This window comes from Mobula hypostoma, chromosome 9, assembly GCF_963921235.1.
Source record: "Mobula hypostoma chromosome 9, sMobHyp1.1, whole genome shotgun sequence".
Taxonomy (NCBI): domain Eukaryota; kingdom Metazoa; phylum Chordata; class Chondrichthyes; order Myliobatiformes; family Myliobatidae; genus Mobula; species Mobula hypostoma.
Window position 1 is genome coordinate 43,975,151 of NC_086105.1, and position 21,309 is coordinate 43,996,459.

General features: G+C 40.1%; 1 protein-coding gene across 14 annotated transcripts in view; it reads right to left on the bottom strand.

Annotated features, from left to right (window-relative positions):
• LOC134351683 (ataxin-7-like protein 1) overlaps positions 1-21,309 on the bottom strand; it is a 258,916-nt gene that overhangs the window by 58,763 nt on the left and 178,844 nt on the right. For all 14 annotated transcript variants that reach the window (XM_063058175.1, XM_063058184.1, XM_063058177.1 and 11 more), the window contains one exon: positions 10,232-10,524. In XM_063058175.1, coding sequence (XP_062914245.1) covers positions 10,232-10,524 — 293 coding nt within the window. The remainder of the gene's footprint in view (positions 1-10,231; positions 10,525-21,309) is intronic.

A 21,309-nucleotide genomic window follows, 5' to 3' on the forward strand; every position in this document is an offset into this window, starting at 1 on the left:
TCCCTGACAAATCAAATAGCGATGTGTAGGGTTTTAAACTCATAGAAGAGATGTGGTGGGACGGAAGGGTGATGGTAAGGATAGATTTGGAAACAGGGAAGGCACCTTCAAAAGTCCCATGAGTAAAGTCAAAACTGCATATCAGTATTGATATGACCAAAAGTGAATAAATCAGGAAGTAGTTTTTTTTTTGTCGGTGTAATTAATAGGATGGTGAAGGAAGTGTAAATGAATGTGCAATCTTTGGATTCTCAAAAAACCACTAAGGTGCCACTTAAGAGGATGTTACACAAGATGTTACAGCTTACAAAAGAGAATAATGTATTAGCTTGGTTTGATGATTGATTAATGAACTGAAAATAAGAGTTGGAACAAGCAGATTATTAAGAAATAGACAGTATGTAATAAAGCACCATAAGGATCATGCTGAGGGTTCAGCTGTCTATAGCAATGAGGTTCTATGTACCATGTATCCAAATTCGCTGACAGTACAGGTGGAGGGAAAGCAACACAATAATTTTTAAATGATTGAAGATATATATCACAGTAAGCAGTCATTGAGTCTGTTATATCTGTGTTGACCACAAGACAGCCTAATCCTGCCTTCCATTCGCCAAGATTCCTACAACGGCACTCAAATACACATGCAAGCACTCAATATATATTAAAAGTCTTTCTGCTTCCACCCCTCTTCCCCCCCACCCACCATCCTTTAGCATGAGGAAGCTCTTTTTCAACTACAGCTCAGCATTCAATACCATCATCCCCTCAAAACTGATCAATAAGCTCCAAGACCTTGGCCTCAATGCCTCCTTGTGCAATTGGATCCTAGATTTCCTCAGTTGTAGACCCAGTCAGTTCGGATTGGTAGTAAGATCTCCTCCATGAATAACATGAGCACAGATACATATTTGCTTAGCCCCCTGCTCTACTCTCTTTATACCTATGACTGTGAGGCTAAGCACAGCTCCAATGCCATATCCAAGCTTGCTGATGACACCACTGTCGTGGGCCAAATCAAAAGTGGTGATGAACCAGCATACAGGAGGGAGACTGAAAATCTGGCTGACTGGTGTCATAACAACAACCTCCCACCCAATGTCAGCAAGACCAAGGAGCTGATTGTAGACTTCAGGGAAGGGAAAGCAGAGGTCCACGAGCCAGCACTCTTTGGAGGATCAGAGGAGGAGAGGATTAGCAACTTTAAATTCCTGGAAGTTACTATTTCAGAGAGCGTGCCCTGGACCCAGCACGCAAGTGCAATTGCAAAGAAAGAACGGCACAGCCTCTATTTCCTTAGGAGTTTGCAAAGATTCGGCATGACATCTAAAACTTTGACAAACTTCTATGGGTGTACAGTGGAGAGTGTACTGACTGGCTGCATCACAGCTTGGAATGGAAGCACCAATGCCTTTGAAAGGAAAGTCCTACAATATGTAGTGGATTTGGCCCAGTCCATCCAACACATTTAAAACCCTCCCAGCCATTGAGCGCACTTACATGAAATGTTGTCGAAAGAAAGCAGCACCATTATAGCAGTGATAAGATTGGGCCGAGCCAGCATGGATTTACCAAGGGCAAATCATGCTTGACTAATCTATTGGAGTTTTTCGAGGATGTAACCAGGAAGATAGATGCGGGAGATCCAGTGGATGTGGTGTACCTTGCCTTTCAGAAGGCATTTGATAAGGTACCACATAGGAGATTGGTGGGTAAAATCAGAGCTCATGGCATTGGGGGGAGGATATTGACATGGATAGAAAACCGGTTGGCAGATAGAAAGCAAAGGGTAGCAGTGAATGGGTGTTTCTCAGAATGGCAGGTGATGACTAATGGGGTGCCACAGGGCTCTGTATTGGGACCACAGCTGTTTACGATTTACGTCAATGATTTAGAGGAAGGCATTCTGAATAACATCAGCAAGTTTGCTGATGATACTAAGCTGGGTGGCAGTGTGAGGATGTTAGGAGAATTCAAGGTGACTTGGGTAGGCTGGGTGAGTGGGCAGAAACTTGACAGATGGCGTTTAATGTGAATAAGTGTGAGGTTATTCACTTTGGGGGCACGAACCGGAAGACAGAATATTATCTGAACGGTGTGGAGTTAGGTAAGGGAGAAATACAAAGAGATCTAGGAGTACTTGTTCATCAGTCTCTGAAGGTGAACGAGCAAGTGCAGCAGGCAGTGAAGAAGGCTAATGAAATGTTGGCCTTTATTACAAAGGGAATTGAGTACAAGAGCAAGGAAATCCTTTTGCATTTGTACAGGGCCCTGGTGAGACCACACCTGGAGTATTGTGTGCAGTTTTGGTCTCCAGGGTTAAGGAAGGACATCCTGGCTGTGGAGGAGGTGCAGCATAAGTTCACTAGGTTAATTCCTGGGATGTCTGGACTGTCTTACGCAGAGAGGTTAGAGAGACTGGGCTTGTACACGCTGGAATTAAGGAGATTGAGGGGGGATCTGATTGAGACATAGAAGATTATTAAGGGATTGGACAAGAAAGAGGCAGGAAATATGTTCCAGATGCTGGGAGAGTCCAGTACCAGAGGGCATGATTTAAGAATAAGGGGTAGGTCATTTAGGACAGAGTTGAGGAGGAACTTCTTCTCCTAGAGAGTTGTGGAGGTGTGGAATGCGCTGCCTCAGAAGGCAGTGGAGGCCAATTCTCTGGATGCTTTCAAGGAGGAGCTAGATAGGTATCTTATGGATAGGGGAATCAAGGGTTATGGGGACAAGGCAGGAACCGGGTATTGATAGTAGATGATCAGCCATGATCTCAGAATGGCGGTGCAGGCTCGAAGGGCCGAATGGTCTACTTCTGCACCTATTGTCTATCAAGTCATGCTCTCTCCTCACTGCTGACATCAGGTTCAAGGTACAAGAGCCTCAGGATCCACAGTTACTACCCCTCAACCATCAGGCTCTTGAACAAAAGGGGATAACTGCATTCAACTTCACTTGTCCCATCATTGAAATGTTCCCACAACCAATGATCTCACTTTCAAGCAACACACACAAAATGCTGGCAACCTTAGCCCAAAACATCAACTGTTTACTCTTTTCCATAGATGCTTCCTGGCCTGCTGAGTTCCTGCAGCATTCTGCCTGTGTTGCTTGGATTTCCAGCAACTGCAGATACTCTTCTGTTTGTGATCTCATGTTCCAGGACGCTTCCCCTCACGTTCTCGTTTTTTATTGCTAATTATTTATATTTGCATTTGCACAGTTTGTTGTCTTCTGCACTCTGGTTAATTTTTCATTGATCCTGTTATAGTTATTATTCTATAGATTTGCTGAGTATGCTGACAAGAAAACAAATCTCAGGATTATATACATTGACAGATATTGACTTTGATAATAAAACATACTTTGAACTTTTAACTTGGGCTGAAAACCTTTTTGCTCATCTTGCTGAAAATACTTTCTCTATGGATGTTTTCCAGTCAATAACACCACAGCACCGAGTCTGTTCTGGTCAAGGTTTTAAATGACATCTGCTTAAACCATGATGATGATAAAACATCAGTTTTGCTTTTACTGGATCTTAGTGCTGCTTTTGACACAGCTGACCATGGCATATTACTAGACAGACTGGAAAACTGAGTGGGACTTTCCAATACAGTCCTAAAGTGTTTTAAGTTGTACTTATTTTATTAACAGCCAGACCATCTTGTATCGATTGGTAGCTGCATATCTACCAAACAAAAGTGACATGCAGAGTGCCTCAAGGATCCACACTAGGGCCTCTTCTGTTTAACATATACATTCTCAAACCATGGTAAGCAACAAAATATCTTACCTTCATTACGTAGCTATCACTCAAGATTTGTATAACAGTGTCATCAAGTGACTATGGTCCCATACAATTACTAAAACACTGTATTGAACAAATCATTGACAGAAAGTGCCAAAATTTTCTCCAGTTAAACAAAGAGAAAACTGAAATAATTGTTTTTGGTGCCAAAAAAAGAACGATTAAAAGTCAGTGCTCATTTAGAATCCCTGTCATTACAGACCACAAATCAAGCCAGAAACATTGGTGTTGCGATGGACTCCAGCTTAAATTTTAACTGTCACATTACGACAATTACAAAGTCAGCCAACTATCATCTTAAAAATATAGTGAGTTAAAGGGCTTGTGTCTCAGCAAGATAGATAAACTCATCCATGCATTTATTTTTAGTAGGCTTGACTACTGTAATGGCGTTTTCACAAGTCTCCGTAAAAAATCCCAGATTGCTGCAGCTCATTCAGAACGCTGCTGCTAGTGTCCTAAAACCAAGAAAGTAGAACATATCACTCCAGTTCTCATTGCTACACTAATTTTCTGTCCATTGGAGATTTGACTTTAAAATATTACCACTGGTTTATAAAGCATTGAATGGTCTCGGACCAAAATACATCTCTGATCTCCTGCTGCATTATGAACCTTCCTGAGCTCTCAGGTTGTCTGGGGTGGGTCTGCTTACTGTCCCCAGGGTCAAAACTGAACATGGTGAAGCAGCTCTTTAGCTACTATGCTTCTTGTATCCGTAATAACCTTCCAGAGGATCTGAAGTCTGCCCCAACTCTAAGCTCATTTAAATCGAGGCTTAAAACTTTTCTTTTCGCTGTAGCTTTTAATTAGAATCTCCTGCACTGTAACTTCTATCTGTTTTCTGTGTGATTTTGTTCTCTTGTATATTATCTGAAAATTGATGTTTGATTTTTATATCTCGTTCTTTGTAAACACTTTGAATTAGCTTGTGTTTGAAAAGTGCTATACAAATATATTTGTTTGCTTGCTTGCTTACCGATGAACATAAATCAACTTTTCCGATTTTCAACCTTTCAGCTGAGGGCAAAAGTCTGGGACTTTTATCTAGGAATCTCAATTAAGTTCCTCCTCAGCCTCCTCTGCACTAGAGTAAAGCATGCCCAGTCAATCTAATCTTTCTTCAATGCTACAAATTTTACAGTCCTGGAAATGCATTCTTAAATCTTCTCTGTATGTTAGCACGTGACTCTTGTAGTATGATGACCATAACTGTGTGCCGTACTCAAGCTTTGGTCTAATTAGTGCTACAGAGATGATAGTTCCAGAATAACCCCCCCCCCCCGCCCCCAAGATCTTAGAAGTCCATACCTCAGCTAAAAAGCATTTGGTATGCCTTTTAATCACTTTCTTTTCTTGTTCTGCTACCTTTAAAGGCAGCAGACATGTCCAATGTTCCTGTATTGCTCAATCTTCCTCTTTATCTTAAATTCACTGGTCTTGTTGCCACTTCCTAAATGCATCACTTTGCACTTCAAGGATTCAAATCCATCTACCATTTTTTGCCAACTTGACCAGACCATCAAAATCTTCCTCAGTCTGAAGCTCTGCTTTTTCAGATCAACCATATGCAAAAACTGACCACATCTACAATTGCCTTTATCATGGCCCCTACATTTTAGTATAAATTATTAATTTATATTACAGAGCACAGTGATTGAGTACTCGATTTGTAGACTAGCCTTCCAGACAAAAGAACATTCATCAACCACTGTCTTTTGCTTCTTGCCAATGAACCAGTTTTGGCTCCTATCTAGTACTGCAGATGTCTTTAATTTTCTGAACAGGGTATCATGTGGAACTTTATAATTAAGCTTTACTAAAATCCATGAACGCTATGTAAAATTCATTATCATCACAGAATATTAGGAAGAGATGAACTATTAAGTTAGTCAGACAGGACCTTCACTTAACAAATCCATGTCGATTATCCTTGACAAAGATATTCTTTCTAAATGAAGGCTTATGCTATCTTTTAACTTGGATATCTATTTATTTATTTAGAGGTAAAGCACTGTAACTGGTCTTTCTGGCTCAATTACACCTATGCGACCAACTAATCTACTAACCTGTACATCTTTGGAATGTGGGAGGAAACCAAAGCACCTGGAGGAAACCCACATGGTCACTGGGAGAACCAACAAATTCCTTACAGACAGTGGTGAAATTGAAACTCATATCACTAGCACTGTAAAAATGAGATGCTAACTGCTACACAACCATATTTCAATAATATTCCTTTCAAAATTAAACTATGCTTACTTGTTTGATCCCTTTCTGCTTTCCTAAGCAATGTTATTAAACATCTATAATTTCCTTCCTTTTTAGTTTGTAATCAAAAAGCTTGGTAAAAGGCTAGAAACCTCCTTGGCTTAGGCATCTTTCACAATTCCAACAACGTCCAATGTAAACTCAACAGGATCTCATCTTCCATCCAGACATATATTATAATTGTGCTCCTCCATACTGAATATTTGGAAGAAGCACTGAAAGTAGCAAATGCATAGAATACAATGAAGGCAAATGGCATTTTGGCCTTCAGTGCAAAGGGGTTAGAGTTTAAGAACAGGTAGGTCTTGTTACAGTTGTACAGAACGATGCCTCGCCTGGAACACAATTCTGGTGCCCACAACTACAAAAAAATACAGTAACATTGGAGAGTGTTCAAAAGAGATTCAGCAGGCTAATTCCTAGGATGAGTGGGCTATTGCCCTACCAAGAGAGACAAACTAGCTTGGGCCTCTATTTCTTGGAATTTAGAAGAACAAAGGGTAACATTATTCAAATGTATAAAATCCTTGGGGGGAGGGAGGGGAGGTTTGCCAAGGTAGACGTTGGGATGTTTTCAGTCGTGGAACTGTCTCAAACAAGCAGTCATAACTTAAAGGGACCAGTCAGGGTGGTGAATCTCTGGAATTCTCCATCCCAGCAGGCAGTGGAAGCTGGATCATTAGAAGTTTGGAGAAATAGTATAGAAGACGAGCTGAAGCCAGGATAAATCGGTCATTATTGTAGTAAGAGGAAAAAAAGGGCTAGAGTTCCTGATGGCCTTCTTCAGCTTCTCTGTTCTTGTGTACTCTAGGTGGGAGACTTCATGTCAATCACTGAGTGGCTTGGAAGCACTAACATTCACCAATTCAACCCAGTCTCGAAGGTAAGAAAATAAAGTATGAAGAGGTGAATGACATGTTAGGTGAATGGACAAAAATGCTGCTGAAGTAATACATCATGGCGAAATATAAAGTTATTTACTATAGAAGGGGTAAAAAAGAAAAACAGGGCATCTATAATGATGTAAAAACAGGAATTCTTTGTATTCAGTAACAGAGACAAATCAATAATAATTAATATGCAGGCACAGTTGTGAGCTGTTTCATTTGCAAATGGAGAAAGTGAATCTGAATAAACCTGGAAACAGAATTAGCTTTAATATTACTGGCATATGTCATGAAATTTGTTGTTTCAACTGAAGATAGTTGAGCCCAGGGCATGATCCTGGAGAACACCTACATTGATGTTCTGGGGCTGGGATGATCTGACATTTAACAAACTCAACAATCTTCTTTTGTGTGAAAATCAACTCATCCATGTTTCCTTGATGTCCAGTTAATCTGGGCATCTAGATGTCACACTCAGTCAAGTGCCACCTTGATAGCTAGGGCAGTCACTCTGGAAATCAAACCTTGGAATATGCTTGGACCAAGGCTGTGCAGAGGTTTCGTGCTGATTGGTCCTCCTGGTGAACCCAAAACTATGCACTTGGAGGCCACTTTGTTAGGTATACCTGCTAGTTAATGCAAATATCTAATCAGCCAATCATGTGGCAGCAACTTAATGCATAAAAACATGCAGACGTAGTCAAGAGGTTCCGTTGTTGTTCAGACCAAACACGAGAATGGGCAAGAAATGTGATCTAAGTGACTTTGGTTGTGGAATGATTGTTGGTGCCAGAAGGGGTGGTCTGAGTATCTCAGAAACTTCTGATCTCCTGGGAATTTCACACACACCAGTCTCTAAAAGTTTACAGAGAATGGTGCGAAAAACAAAAATCATCCAGTGAGTTGCAGTTCTGTGGGCAAAAATATCTTATTAATGGAAGAGTTCAGAGGAGAATGGCCAGACTGGTTCAAGCTTGACAGGAAGGCGACAGTAACTCAAATAACCACGTTACAACAGTGATGAGCAGAAGAGCATCACACATCGAACCTTGAAGTGGATGGGCTACAGCAGCACAAGATCACTAACATAAATTCAGTGGCCACTTTACTTGGTACAGGAGATAGTGAGTGTACATTGGTGAGTAAATGCTACTTAATAGCACAGTCAGCAACTACCAAAACTGGGCAGTAGTTAGCTGGATTTGATTTATCTGTTTTTTTTTTGTGAACACAACACACCCGGGCAATTTTCCACATAGAAATGTGGAAAATGATAGGTGCCAATGTTGTAAGTGTACTGGAAGTGCAGGGGAAGCTAGATCTGGAGCACAAGTCAAATCTCACAGGCTTTTCAGTAATCCTTGACATCACATTAAATCATTTGAAATATGCTCATAATTTTCTCATATGACAATTACTTTACACCAGGAATCAGCCTGCTGTGCTTCTGAATTGCTTCCAGTATGTAATCCTATTAAATAATGAGTTCCATTCAGTATTAAGGACTGTTAAGAAATAGAAAGACGTGACTACTTTTCTTCTATCACTCTTGCACTGAACTTGTCATTAAAAGAATGCTACAATCTATTATAGTGTCCTTGAAACTATCAGATAGTTATGAGAAATCGATTCACAAATGCCCTTCAGGGAAGGAAATATGCTCATCTCAGCTGGTCTGACCTTTATGTAACTTCAGACACATCATTATGGTTTTTTCTAATTTGTTCTTCGAAATGTTCAAAAAACAATTAGGTTCAGATGATAAATGCTGGCCTTGCCAACAAACATACACTCTGTTTCATTTTTTGAAAATACACAATTGTTTTCTTTTCTTTAATTCCACCTATGAAGCCTATACAGTTTATTTATCACTTGTCATATCCCCTGAAATCACTGAAGTTATTTTACTCTCAATCACACAGACTACTCTTCGTCCTCTACCATTTTCCAGTTTGACCTTAGATCTTGGTGTATTTAATTTTGAGTTTGGACCTGCAATTCATTCACTTCCTGACAGCACTTTATGTAGATGTATAAATTAAATTCTTTCAGTTACACAGCCTATCCTTAGTCCCTTCATTTTTTTAATACTATTCCTTTCATTTTAAATAAGTTAACTTTTTTCAGATTTCTTCTTACTCCATACTGCCTGAAGTACAACTTCTGACCACCACTTTAACAACCTCTTGTCTTTTAGAACTCCTATTCCTTCTTTACCTCCTATTTACAAGATTAACATTTGACCAAAGCCTTGGCAGCTTTCCTGATGTGTGGAGACCAAAATTGAGAAGAATGTTGCAGCTGAGGCTTATCAGTGACTTAACGTTTATCATATTTTCTTCCCTTTTCTACATTGTCTCCATTTATGGAATTAAAAATTCCATTTTTAAACAGCTTTCTTAACTTATTCTCCCATTCTTCCAAGATTTGAGTTGAAAAGTCCAAGGACCTTTCCATTTTCATGCCACTTTGAAGTTGTACCATTAAATTTACATGATCTTTCCTTGCAAAATGTTATCTTTACACACCTTACTGCAAACCTTGCTGCCACACATCTACCAATTTTGCCTCTGCTGCCTATTCCTCCTCCTTTATTTCACTTTTCATACATTGTCACATCTGGAAACTGAACCTCTGAAAATCCATTCCTATAAAAAGTCACTTTAAAAATAACACCGGAGCACCACTGCTGTTTCCCTTGAATTCTGAAGAATAACTTTGCATCAAAGTTCTTCTGCCTGTTGTTTGTACCCACTGTGCTACTGTCCCTTTCATACCTCAAGTTTCCTTTGCTGAAACTTTAATCCGTTCGTTATCCATTGGCAACAGGTAAGTTCTGGTATAGAACCCAGCTCAAGTTACCAGCCTTCGTATCAAACGTCAATGTGGTTTGACGAATTATAATTATGAACTTGAGCAATGCGTCCTCTCTGAAGATCCAATAATGCATATTGCAGAAGGACATCCTGAATACCAATCATAATAGCAACTCTGGTTTATTTGTTCCTTCCTCAGCCGATGGATACCAGGGCACAGTTTTTTGCAGAATCCCCAAATTTTCATTTGAGAACACACAAGTACACACTTTTAAAAATAAATATTAATACATATTATGTTAAATTATCCAAAACATATTTTACACAGTTTTATTCATCCCCATCTCCCAAAAAATACCTTTTGTAGATTTCCTGCTCATCATTATATTAAACAACAACAAAGGGCAAGTTTATGGCAGAAGAAAGTAGAGAGAAATGCTCACCAGAAAGTCTTTTGTGCGACTTGTTACTACTTTTAGCACCATTCTGATGTTTCTTGTCTACCACAGGCGGCACTATTGCTTTCCCATTCAAAATCTTCTCAGATGAAGGTGGCACAGACTTTGATGTTGTTGATGTCAAACCAGATTTAACCAAACTTGCAGAAGATGTGGAGGATGAGGAGGCAGAAGAGGTGGTAGAGGTGGTAGCAGTGGTGGAACTCATTTTAACATTGGCACCATCTGTTTTCACCAGGTTAGGGATCTTCTGAAGGCTGACTACTGGGACAGGAACACTGCAAGAAAAACGTCCCACCGATTAGGAATGTCTCAGTATTTTAACCCTATCACGGGTACAAATGGAAAACTAAATTTAGAGGTGAATAAACCACTTCAGGCAGTATTTGTTCAGTATTTTGCCCAGGACATCATTTTAAACCAAATGACAGTTTCACAGTGTGGGATCCCTTGTGAATAAAATGGATGCAGCGATATAGGCATTTTCTAATTTGTAATGAGCTATATAAAGTATTCAGCAGATCCAGAACTTTTGCATTTCTAATTTCAACTACACAAGGCTGGAGAGCAAATGAAAAGAGTTAGTGGACAAAAATGATTTGATGCTATTAGGTTTGATTTCAAAACTTAATTCAACCAACAATTAACAAACATTGCTACACCTACCCATTAGCTTTGTTGACTAGCCAAGACATTTCAAACACAAAGGCTTAACAAAGTGATCAGAAATAATAGCATATCCAAATTGCATTGTTACACCAAGCAGCATTAATGAGATTGTTTTTGCTAAAATAGCCAATATTTGCCTTAATTTCCTGGAGGTTAATTACCCCAACATGTTGGCGCGTGGCCAAGTGGTTAAGGCGTCGGTCTAGTGATTTGAAGGTCGCTAGTTCGAGCCTTGGCTGAGGCAGCGTGTGCGTCCTTGAGTAAGGTACTTAATCACACATTGCTCTGCGATGACACCGGTGCCAAGCTGTATGGGTCCTAATGCCCTTCCCTTGGACAACATTGATGGCGTGGAGAGGGGAGACTTGCAGCATGGGCAACTGCTGGTCTTCCATACAACCTTGCCCAGGCCTGCGACCTGGAAACCTTCCAAGGTGCAAATCCATGGTCTCACGAGACTAACGGATGCCTATAATTACCTCAACATACTCAGGCTGGGGTTAGGAGAGAAGAGAGATGATTAGAATCACTGGTTAGGGTTCCAGTTTCTGATTTTGGTAATTCCTGCAATAGCTACGTATCACAGGATCCAGCTCAGTAGTACTAACTTTCACAGAGCAACAGCCTTCTGGCACTCATTGACAGGTCTGGCAAGAATATTACCAGAAACAATGTAAACATAATCAAACATTACTATCTACAACCAAGGCTTAACAAAAATAAAGTTGATGGAAGAAGTAAGGAGGACAAAAATCTAGCTTTTGTGGCAAAAGTGAACCATCTCAAAATGTGGAAAAGCAATATTCATCTTTCAGTGTTTAAGTACTAAACACTAACAACAGTGAGGACGTAGATCACCATTTTTGAAAATAAAGTACAGATATTACATTATCTGGTAGTCAGGATATTGAAAATGCAGCCTGAGAATCACAAGTGCAAAATGTTGTTCACCGATGCCAAAATAAATATTGAATCTGAACAGAGCTTGAGGAAGCAAGCAAAATAAGATCTGATGACTGGTTGGAAGTTAAACTGAGTATAATAATGGTAAAGTTGTTGGTGTTAGCAGAATCTATAGGGAATGATTTATAGCATGTCCTTGAGCCTGATCAGCACCACCAAAATTTGTGCAAGCTATAGTTGATGTTACTTTTCTGAATGTAGAACTTTCCTAACAGGATCTAAACAGAACAACATCTGGGCAGACCCTAACCACATTATGAAGCTCTATTCCTCACAGAACAGATGATTTAAGTTCAAGATCAAGTTTATTTGTTACTGAAACATACACATATATGCAGCTAAATGAAACAGCATTCCTCTGGGTTCCAGGTGCAAGACACAGTACATACAGTCACATATAGCACATACAGTCACATATAGCCCATATAGTCACATATAGCACATACAGGCACAATAGCCCATATAGTCACAAAATAATATTAGCACAAGTCCCTGCAAACATAGCCTGAAGATTCATAGTCCATGGGATGTTGGCCTGGAGCCATGTTTCTGTAAAAAAAAAGCATGCAGTAGTTCCTCATCTCCTGAAGCCGCAGATGACAGCAATCCAACTTGTCTTCACAGAGCAAACACAAGAGAGCAGCACTGACCAGAGAGTGGCCTGCAGGGGCTGACCCCCAACCCAGCACAGTTTCTAGCATACCTGTGAAAGATGACCCCCAAAAGGCATCAATCCAATGGTTAAGTTTACTAGTAAGGCTTCAGCAAGAGTCTGTGTTATCATATAACATCCAGTAGGTGGCAAGTTATGTACAAACTGGTCTTGGTTGGGTCCAAGACAAAGCTACTAATTACTGGACTGGGAAATAATGGTTATGATGGGTACCTTAATAAAAGACAAAGCTTAAATACATTCTAAATCCAGCATAGTGTATTCCTCTTCCACTCCCATCAAAATCATGTTTAGCCGTAGTTGTGCAAAGCTAAGTAAACTGACTAAGTAAAAAGCAGGATTTTTAAGGCACTTTTCACAATGTCCGGTCATCCTGAAGAGCTTTACATAGTAATTAGATCCATTTAAGTGCAATGCAACAGAAGTAGCAATCTACCTCTGCACCACAATTTCTCATCAATAGCAACAGAATAACAAATAGGTAACCAGATTTTGGAGACAATGAGTGAGGAATAAGTTATTCCTCCGCTCTTAATTTCAAAGAGTTGTTTTAATACAGATAATGTTATTTGGCACATCAAATCCAATCTGGTTCTCAGGTCTCAGTGCCTATTCTATCCCAGTTTATTTATCTCTAATGCTTACCCAATTTCTTTCTGAAATGAACCACCCCCATAGGCAGCAAATTCCAGATTTCTAAAAAAAAGTACTTCCTCACAACATTGTGTACCTTGCCCTGAACCTTAAATACACAACCTCTTGTCATTAGTATCATTTCTAAACCTGTCATAATGTTGTGCATATCAACTAAATTTCCTTTCAACCTCCTTTAATTCAAAGGAAACAACCACAGCTTTGCCAACATACCCTTGTAAATTAATATCCCTCAGCCCCAGATCAATCTGTTAACTTAAATCTTACCTTCAAAGGCCAATCAGCAAATGCACTAATTTGTGGTGACCAGAAATGGACACAATTCTCTAGCCATACCCTAACCCAGGGGTTCTCAACCTTTTTAAAGCCATGGAGTGCTAAAATTAACTGAGGGGTCCATGAACCCAGGTTGGGAACCTCTGGTCTAACCAGAGCTTGACATAGGTTTGGCACACAATTTACTTCAATTTATAAAATCCAAATCCCAGAAGTATTTTGCTAATATTCCCTCACATCCCTCTGTTGTAGCACACTCTTTAGAAGTGTTATCAACTCTAGTTTGCTTCTCCCTCCTGCTTCTCTGTAATAAATTCCATCTGACAACCGTCGGCCCAATCTGCTTGCATAGCCATGTTCTGCCGAGGTCACGTGGGATTATACTCACTGCTTACCACAACTCCCAAGTTTTGCATCATGAGGAAATTTTCCATTTTTACACTTTTCTTCAATATCTGGGTAATTTATATTTAACCTAATACAGCTTTGGTCTCAGCATCCACCCTCATGGAAGTCTGCTGTCTACTACTCACAGTCTGAAAACAACCACATACTATTTTCAGTCCTCCAGCCGAACACATTCCAGCTGACGTTAACCCTCTTTTGCCATATGCCTCAATTCTGTTATCAAAGTATTGTTAAATACTTTCTAATAATTCATACAATATACACTGCAATCTCTTTACCTATCTTCTTATTAGTTCATCAAAAAAGCACAAGGTTGTACACACCAGCTGTGTGGTGAAAAAAGCACAACAGTGCCTCGTTCACCTCAGATGGTTGAGGAAGTTTGCTATGAGCCCCCAACTTTCTACAGGGGCACAATTGAGAACATCCTGACTGGATGCATCACTGTCTGGTATGGCATCACTTCCCTCAATTGCAGGACTCTGCAGAGAGTGGTGTGGACAGCCTAGCACATCTGTAGATATGAACTTCCCACTATTCAGGACATTTACAGAGACAGGTGCGTAAAAAGGGCCCGAAGGATCACCCCAACCACAAACTGTTCCCACTGCTACCCGCTGGGAAATGGTACCACAGCATTAAAACCAGGACCAGCAGGCTCCAGGACAGCTTCTTCCACCAGGCCATCAGACTGATCAACTCACACTGATTTGAGTGTATTTCTACGAGGGGTGATTGATAAATTCATGGCCTAAGGTAGAAGGAGTCAATTTTAGAAAACGTAGCACGTTTATTTTTCCTATATTTACACACTTAGTCCAGCGGTTGTAGAGCATACGGATCTCTTCTTTGTAGAAATTGATGTCTTGGACCTCCAGAAGTGGTCCACAGCAGGGGTGATTGATAAGTTTGTCGCCTAAGGTAGAAGGAGATGAGTTATTAACTTCAAACTTTCTGCATTTTCACTCCGAGTTGAACTGCATGTGCATGTAACGAGAGCTGTATAACTCATCTCCTTCTACCTTAGGCCACAAACTTATCAATCACCCCTCGTATGTTACATTGACTGTTTTATTTAATATAAATTACTGTGATTGCACATTGCACATCTAGACAGAGATGTAACATAAAGATTTTTACTCCTCATGTACGTGAGGGATGTAAGAAATAAAGTTAATTCAATTAGTGAGTCATATCTATCCCAAATGGCCGTAAACTCTTCCCTGATTAAAAAAAGGATCTACCACTTTCCCATATATAATGAGTAAACTCTTCACAGGCTTCCAGCCGGGTACAGGTATAAATCATAACCAATTGTTTGATGCTGGACTCTGCCACCTTCACCTGGGCATCTCTAGTCCAGTGGTATTTATACCCTTGTTATCTGTCCCTGATTAGTTATTTGTCATCCGCTGTCCTACCTAGTTTACAACCGAATTCCAGTTCTTACCTAGAATGAGAACCTTCATCTTTGTTAAAGTTCTTTTCCTCTAGTTTTATTTCAATGGCATTATTTACCAGATGGTCCCAAAAGCCGTTGGCATGGCACAGTAGTTTTGTGTCGTCAGTCAATTCTATGGCTTTTGCGAATGCAGTGTTCTGCTACTGCCGATTTCTCCAGGTAAGCCAACGGATATACCTCCTGTGTTCCTTGATGTGAATTTCCACAGTGCATCCTGTCTGGCTGATATACACTGCCCGGGTCACCCACACAAAACTATAGTGCCACGCCAATGGCTTTTGGGACTGCCTGGTGAAGGAAGCAATTGAAATTATAATAATTGCTCTAAGTAAGAAGTGGAATTCGATTGTAAACAAGGTGGGACGGCAGAAACCTGATTGGATAAGGACTAACCAATCAGGTGGGACAGATGATGGGTATAAATACCACCGGGCTAGACATGCCCAGGCATCATCCCTGATGAAGATGGCAGAGTTTGTCAGGAAAATATCGGTTAAAATTGATACCTATACCCGGCTGGAATAATAACTCCCTGATTATTATTACTAAAACCTTACTATCACTGATGCTGAACTAACTGGCTTTCAGTGATTTGGAATGCCCTTATACCCTTTCTTGAACATTTGCCGCTCACTAATTCTGTCATCTCTCCTACAACTGGGAAGTATGATGATGCTAAGGCTTCCTGTCAAGACCAGCACTGCTTCCCCCATCAGTCTAAGAAACAAGCCATCAGAACAGTGACCCATCTGCCTATAGCACAGAAACTAGTCACGAGATAATTATATTCTCAATAATCTGTAGTTGACACCGCACACTATGCAAGTGGGGAGGATGAGCAATTCGGAGAAGAATGAAGGAAACAAGCCTTGATGTAATATATTCTTTGACATACCAGGATATTTAATACCTTGATATTAAATGGGCAGAACCGAATGTCATTCCCTCGAAAGCTGGCAGAGCAAATCAAAGACATCCCTCCCCCCAACTTTTCGAAGGTTCAAATTTCATTCCATTAATTTTTCTGGAGAAATAGTCTTGATAGTGGTGGTGACGGGTGAGGAGAATGGGGTAAGCTGCCGAAACAGTAATCACAATATCTAACCCACTTCCTGAAACAATATAAGAGATTCATGAATTAACATGTTAGAAATGTTACGTATCTTTACATCAAATAATTCCAGAAGTTAGACCTCATTAAGGAGACAAACTTACTTGAAGATACTTGGAACTTCTTTATATAGCCTCAAATGGCAAGTGCATGCAAATCAGAAAATTTACTTGAGCAAATAGTTAAATTATTTTGTGACTCCAGATACTACTGACAATTCACAATTGGAGGCTTTCTAGTTTTAAACATAACTCTATTGTTAATGAAGACTTTTCACATTGCGTTATATGACATGACAGTCAGATCATTAATACTAATCATAAGCAATGCCACAGGAGATTTGCTTGATATAGGAGCACAATATAGACAGATTTATAACAGCCATATACTTGACTGATTCATGTTTCATATCTTTGAAAGAGCAATAAATTAAGGTGTAATAATGTGCTAATTGTGAACCCATAAATAAACTTATTTAATCAAGTGAGAACTAATCCATAGAAATTGATTAAGGACAACAACATCATAAAGTTGGTCCAACTTTTTGATGCTATTTTGGATCTATACAAGGTGAAGAATATACTGGTAGAGCTCAAGTCAAATGTAGATTTATTCCCATCTGACTGTACATATATACAAGCAAAAGAAACAATGTTCCCCTGGACCATAGTGCATATATCATACTCAGACATACAGTAAAACAAAATATTACCATAAATAAGTTGATAAAATACAACTCAAAATGCATGTAGTGAGCAGCACAGTAAACAACTTGCTGTGCTTGTGACGAGACCTCGGTGGTGGCAGGGTATTCATTAGTCTCACAGCCTGAGAGAAGAAGCTGTTAGCCAGTCTGGCAGTCCTTGTCCTGATGCTTCTGCACCTCCTTCCACACAATAATGGGTCTAAGAGATTGTAGGATGGACAGTAATGATCCTAAACAATGCTTCCAGCCCTTCAGATACAACATTCCCAGAAAGTCACAAATAGGGGGAGGGAGACCCGGAGAACCTCTCAGCAGCTTTTACTATCCTGTGTAGGGTCTTGCAGTCTGATGCTTTGCAGCTTCTGTATTCACAATGGTACAACCAGACAGGACATTCTTGATGGTGCTCCTGTAGAAATCGGGGTGGGATGCCTTGCAGACCTCAACCTACTCAGAGAGGGTAGACCTGATGAAGGGTCTTGGCCCAAAACATCAACTGTACCCTTTTCCATAGATACTGCCTAGCCTGCTGAGTTCCTCCAGCATTTTGTGTGTGTTAAAGAGAGTGTAAACATTGTTGTGCCTTCTTGACTAGTCAGTATGTGTTGTGTGTCCAGGTTAGATTGTCCATTATGTGCACACCAAGGAACTTCATGTTCTTCACTCTCTCTAAGGCAGAGCCATTCATGTGTAATGGAGAATGTTCGGCCTGCACCTTTAAGTCCACAATCATCTCTTGTCCACGTTGAGTCTCAGGTTGTTGTTCTCACACAATTTGACAAGTCTCTCTACCTCTCCTCTGTACGCCTGCTAAATCTGTTGGAATTCTTTGAAGAATAACAAGCAGGATAGACAAAGGGGAAGTTGGTATATGTTGTGTACTTGGATTTTCAGAAGGCTTTTGACAAGGTGTCACACGAGGCTGATTGACAGACTACAAGCCCATGGTTTTACAGGAAAAATTCTAGCATGGATAAAGTAGTGGCTGACTGGCAGGAGGCAAAGAGTGGGAACAAAGGGAGACTTTTCTGGTTGGCTGCCAGTGACTAGTGGTGTTCCACAGAGGTCTTCGTTAGAACAGATTACTTTTAAGTTAAATGTCAATGATTTGGTTGATAGAACTGATGGCCTTGTTGCAAAGTTTGCAGACAATATGAAGATAGGTGGAGTGGCAGGTAGGTTTGAGGAAATAGGGAGGCTACAGAAGGACTTAGATAGATTAAGAGAATGGGTAAAGAAGTGGCAGATGGAATACAATGTCGGGAAGTGTATGGTCATGCTCTTTGGTATAAGAAATGAAAAGGTTGCCTATTTTCTAAGTGGAAGAAAATTCAAAAATTTGAGGTGCAAAGGGACTTGGGAGTCCTTGTGCAGGTTTCCCTAAAGGTTAATTCACAGGTTGAGTCTGTGGTGAGGAAGGCAAATGTGATGTTAGCATTCATTTCAAAAGGACTAGAATATGAAAGCAAGGACGTAATGGTGAGACTTTATAAAGCACTTACTTGGAGTATTGTGAGCAGTTTTGGGCTCCTTATCTTAGAAAGGAAGTGCTAAATCTAGGCAGGGTTCAAAGGAAGTTCACAAAAATGATTCCAGGATTAAACAGCTTGTCAAACGAAGAGCGCTTGATGTCTCTGGGCCTGTATTCACTAGAATTCAGAAGAATGAGGGGTAACATCATCAAAACATATTGAATGGTGGAAGGCCTTGATACAGTGGATGTAGAAGGGATGTTTCCTAAGGTGGGAGAGTTAAGACCAGAGAACACAACCTCAATATATATGGGCGTCCTTTTAGAACGCAGATGAGGAGGAATTTCTTTAGCCAGAGAGTAGTAAATCTGTGGAATTCTTTGTCACAGGCAGCTGTGGAGGCCAAGTCTTTATGTATATTTAAGGCAGAGGTTGATAGACTTTTGATTGGTCGGGACATGAAGGAATATGCGGAGAAGGCAGGAGATTGGGGCTGAGAGGAAAAATGGATCAGCCATGATGAAATGGCAGAGCAGACTCGATGGACCAAATGGCCTAATTCTACTCCTTATAGTCTTATGGACTCATCATTGTTGCTGATGACACCGACCCCTTTTATATCATCAGCGAACTTGATGCAGTTTGAGCTGGATCTGGCAGTACAGTCATAAGTCAGCAGTGTGAACAGCAATAGGCTGAGTACACAGCTCTGTGGGGATCCAGTGCTCAGTGTGATAGAGCTTGACAAGTTGCTGCAAACTCAGATTGACTGGGGTACTTCCGTCAAAATGTTCAAGATCCATTTACAGAGAAGGGTGTTCAATCCTAACAAGGACAGTTTATCCACCAGCTTCTGAGGGGTGATTGTGTTCAATGTTGAGCTTAAGTCAATGAACAAAATCCTGGCGTATGAGGCATCATTTTCTAGGTAGGTCAGGATGGAGTGCAGGGCCAAGGTAATGGCATCATTAGTGGCCCAATTTGAGCAGTAGGTGAACTGGAAAGGTACCAATGTAGCCGGAAGGTGGTATTTTACACAATCCATTACCAGCCGCTCAAAGCACTTAATGAACTGAATCTGTATTTGGCTGAATTCCCTGTATATTTATCTCTTAAACATTCTGAATTTTACTAAAAGCAGGATGCTTAACAGTTGACAGGCCAGTCCAAGTGTTATGGGATTTACACTCAGTGGCCACTTATTAGGTGCACCTGCTCGTTAATGCAAATATCTCATCAGCCAATCATCTAACAGCTACTCAATGCATAAAAACATGCAGCCATGAAGAGGTTCTGTGGCTGTTCAGACCAAACATCACAATGGGGAATAAATGTGATCTAACTTACTTGGACTGTGGAATGACCATCAGTGCCAAATGGGGTAGTTTGAATATTTCAAAAACTGCTGATCTCCTGGAATTTTCATGAGCAGTCTCTAGACTTTACAGAGAATTGGCAATAAACAAAAACATCCAGAGAGTGGCAGTTCTGTTGATGAAAATGTATTGTAAATGAGAGATGCCAGAGGAGAATGGCCACAATGGTTCAAGCTGACAGTAAGGTGACAGTAATTCAAATAACCACACAACAGTGGTGTGCAGAAGAGCAGATCTGAATGCACAACACGTCAAACCTTGAAGTGGATGGGCTACAGCAACAGAAAACTGCAAAGATACACCTCAGTGAGTGAATGTATGTTTTATAAACTCTTCTATCTACTCCTGTTTTATGTTAAATTCTGAACGTCGATATCCATCAAGAAACTTCTAATGAAGTTGCCAGTTTAAAGCTAATTTGAAATCCCTTCCATGAAATAACAAACATGCAATTTTTAAGTACAAGGAAATGACCAACTCAAGCATGATTTCATATTCATAATACAGCATATTATGTGATCAATTAAACCTTGAAGTTACAAGAAAATATGTTATGAACTAAAATATATTTTATTTGTTTTAGCAAATGGGATGGCATTTTCTGGTAAGTTTAAAGAATATGCAATATGCCCAATAATAGGTTAATTTGTGCACAGAACTACTGTATATGCCCTTCAGCTCTGCATTATTTGTGCATAATACCACAAAGATATCTGTTAAAGGAAGAAAAACACAAATTTTTTCAATATTTTCCTGAACCTTTTATTCATCATCAGCGACTTTGAAAAGAAACTTCCTATGCACTCTCATCATGAAGACGCATGATTGAACACAAAATATTCGTGTTTAAAGATAGACTTAGAAAAACTGACCTCTGATTAGATTTGCAAGCAATAGTTTATATAACTTCGGTTCGAAAATACACTTCTGTGACTCTGGCAATTCAAGGCTGGTTTTGGAAAGACCAACTCTTCTGAAGCAAATCAAACCAAATTAACTGCTATGCCAGAATGATTGTTAGAGAATTTATAGACTGTTCATTTACAACAAAGACAGAGAGGGCGTTTTCCCAAAGCAACAAACAATCTGCTAGAGGAATTCAGTGGATCGATTATCAGTTCCTTCCCGATCTTCCACCCCACCCCCCCGCCACCCCTCTGACCCCACAGATGCTGCTCGACCTACTGAAGTCTTCTAGCAGATTGCTTGTAACTCCAGATCCCAGCACGGCTAGTCTCTTGTGGCTCACAGGCATTTTACCCCAGATTATTTAGTGATCTTAATCGAGATTAT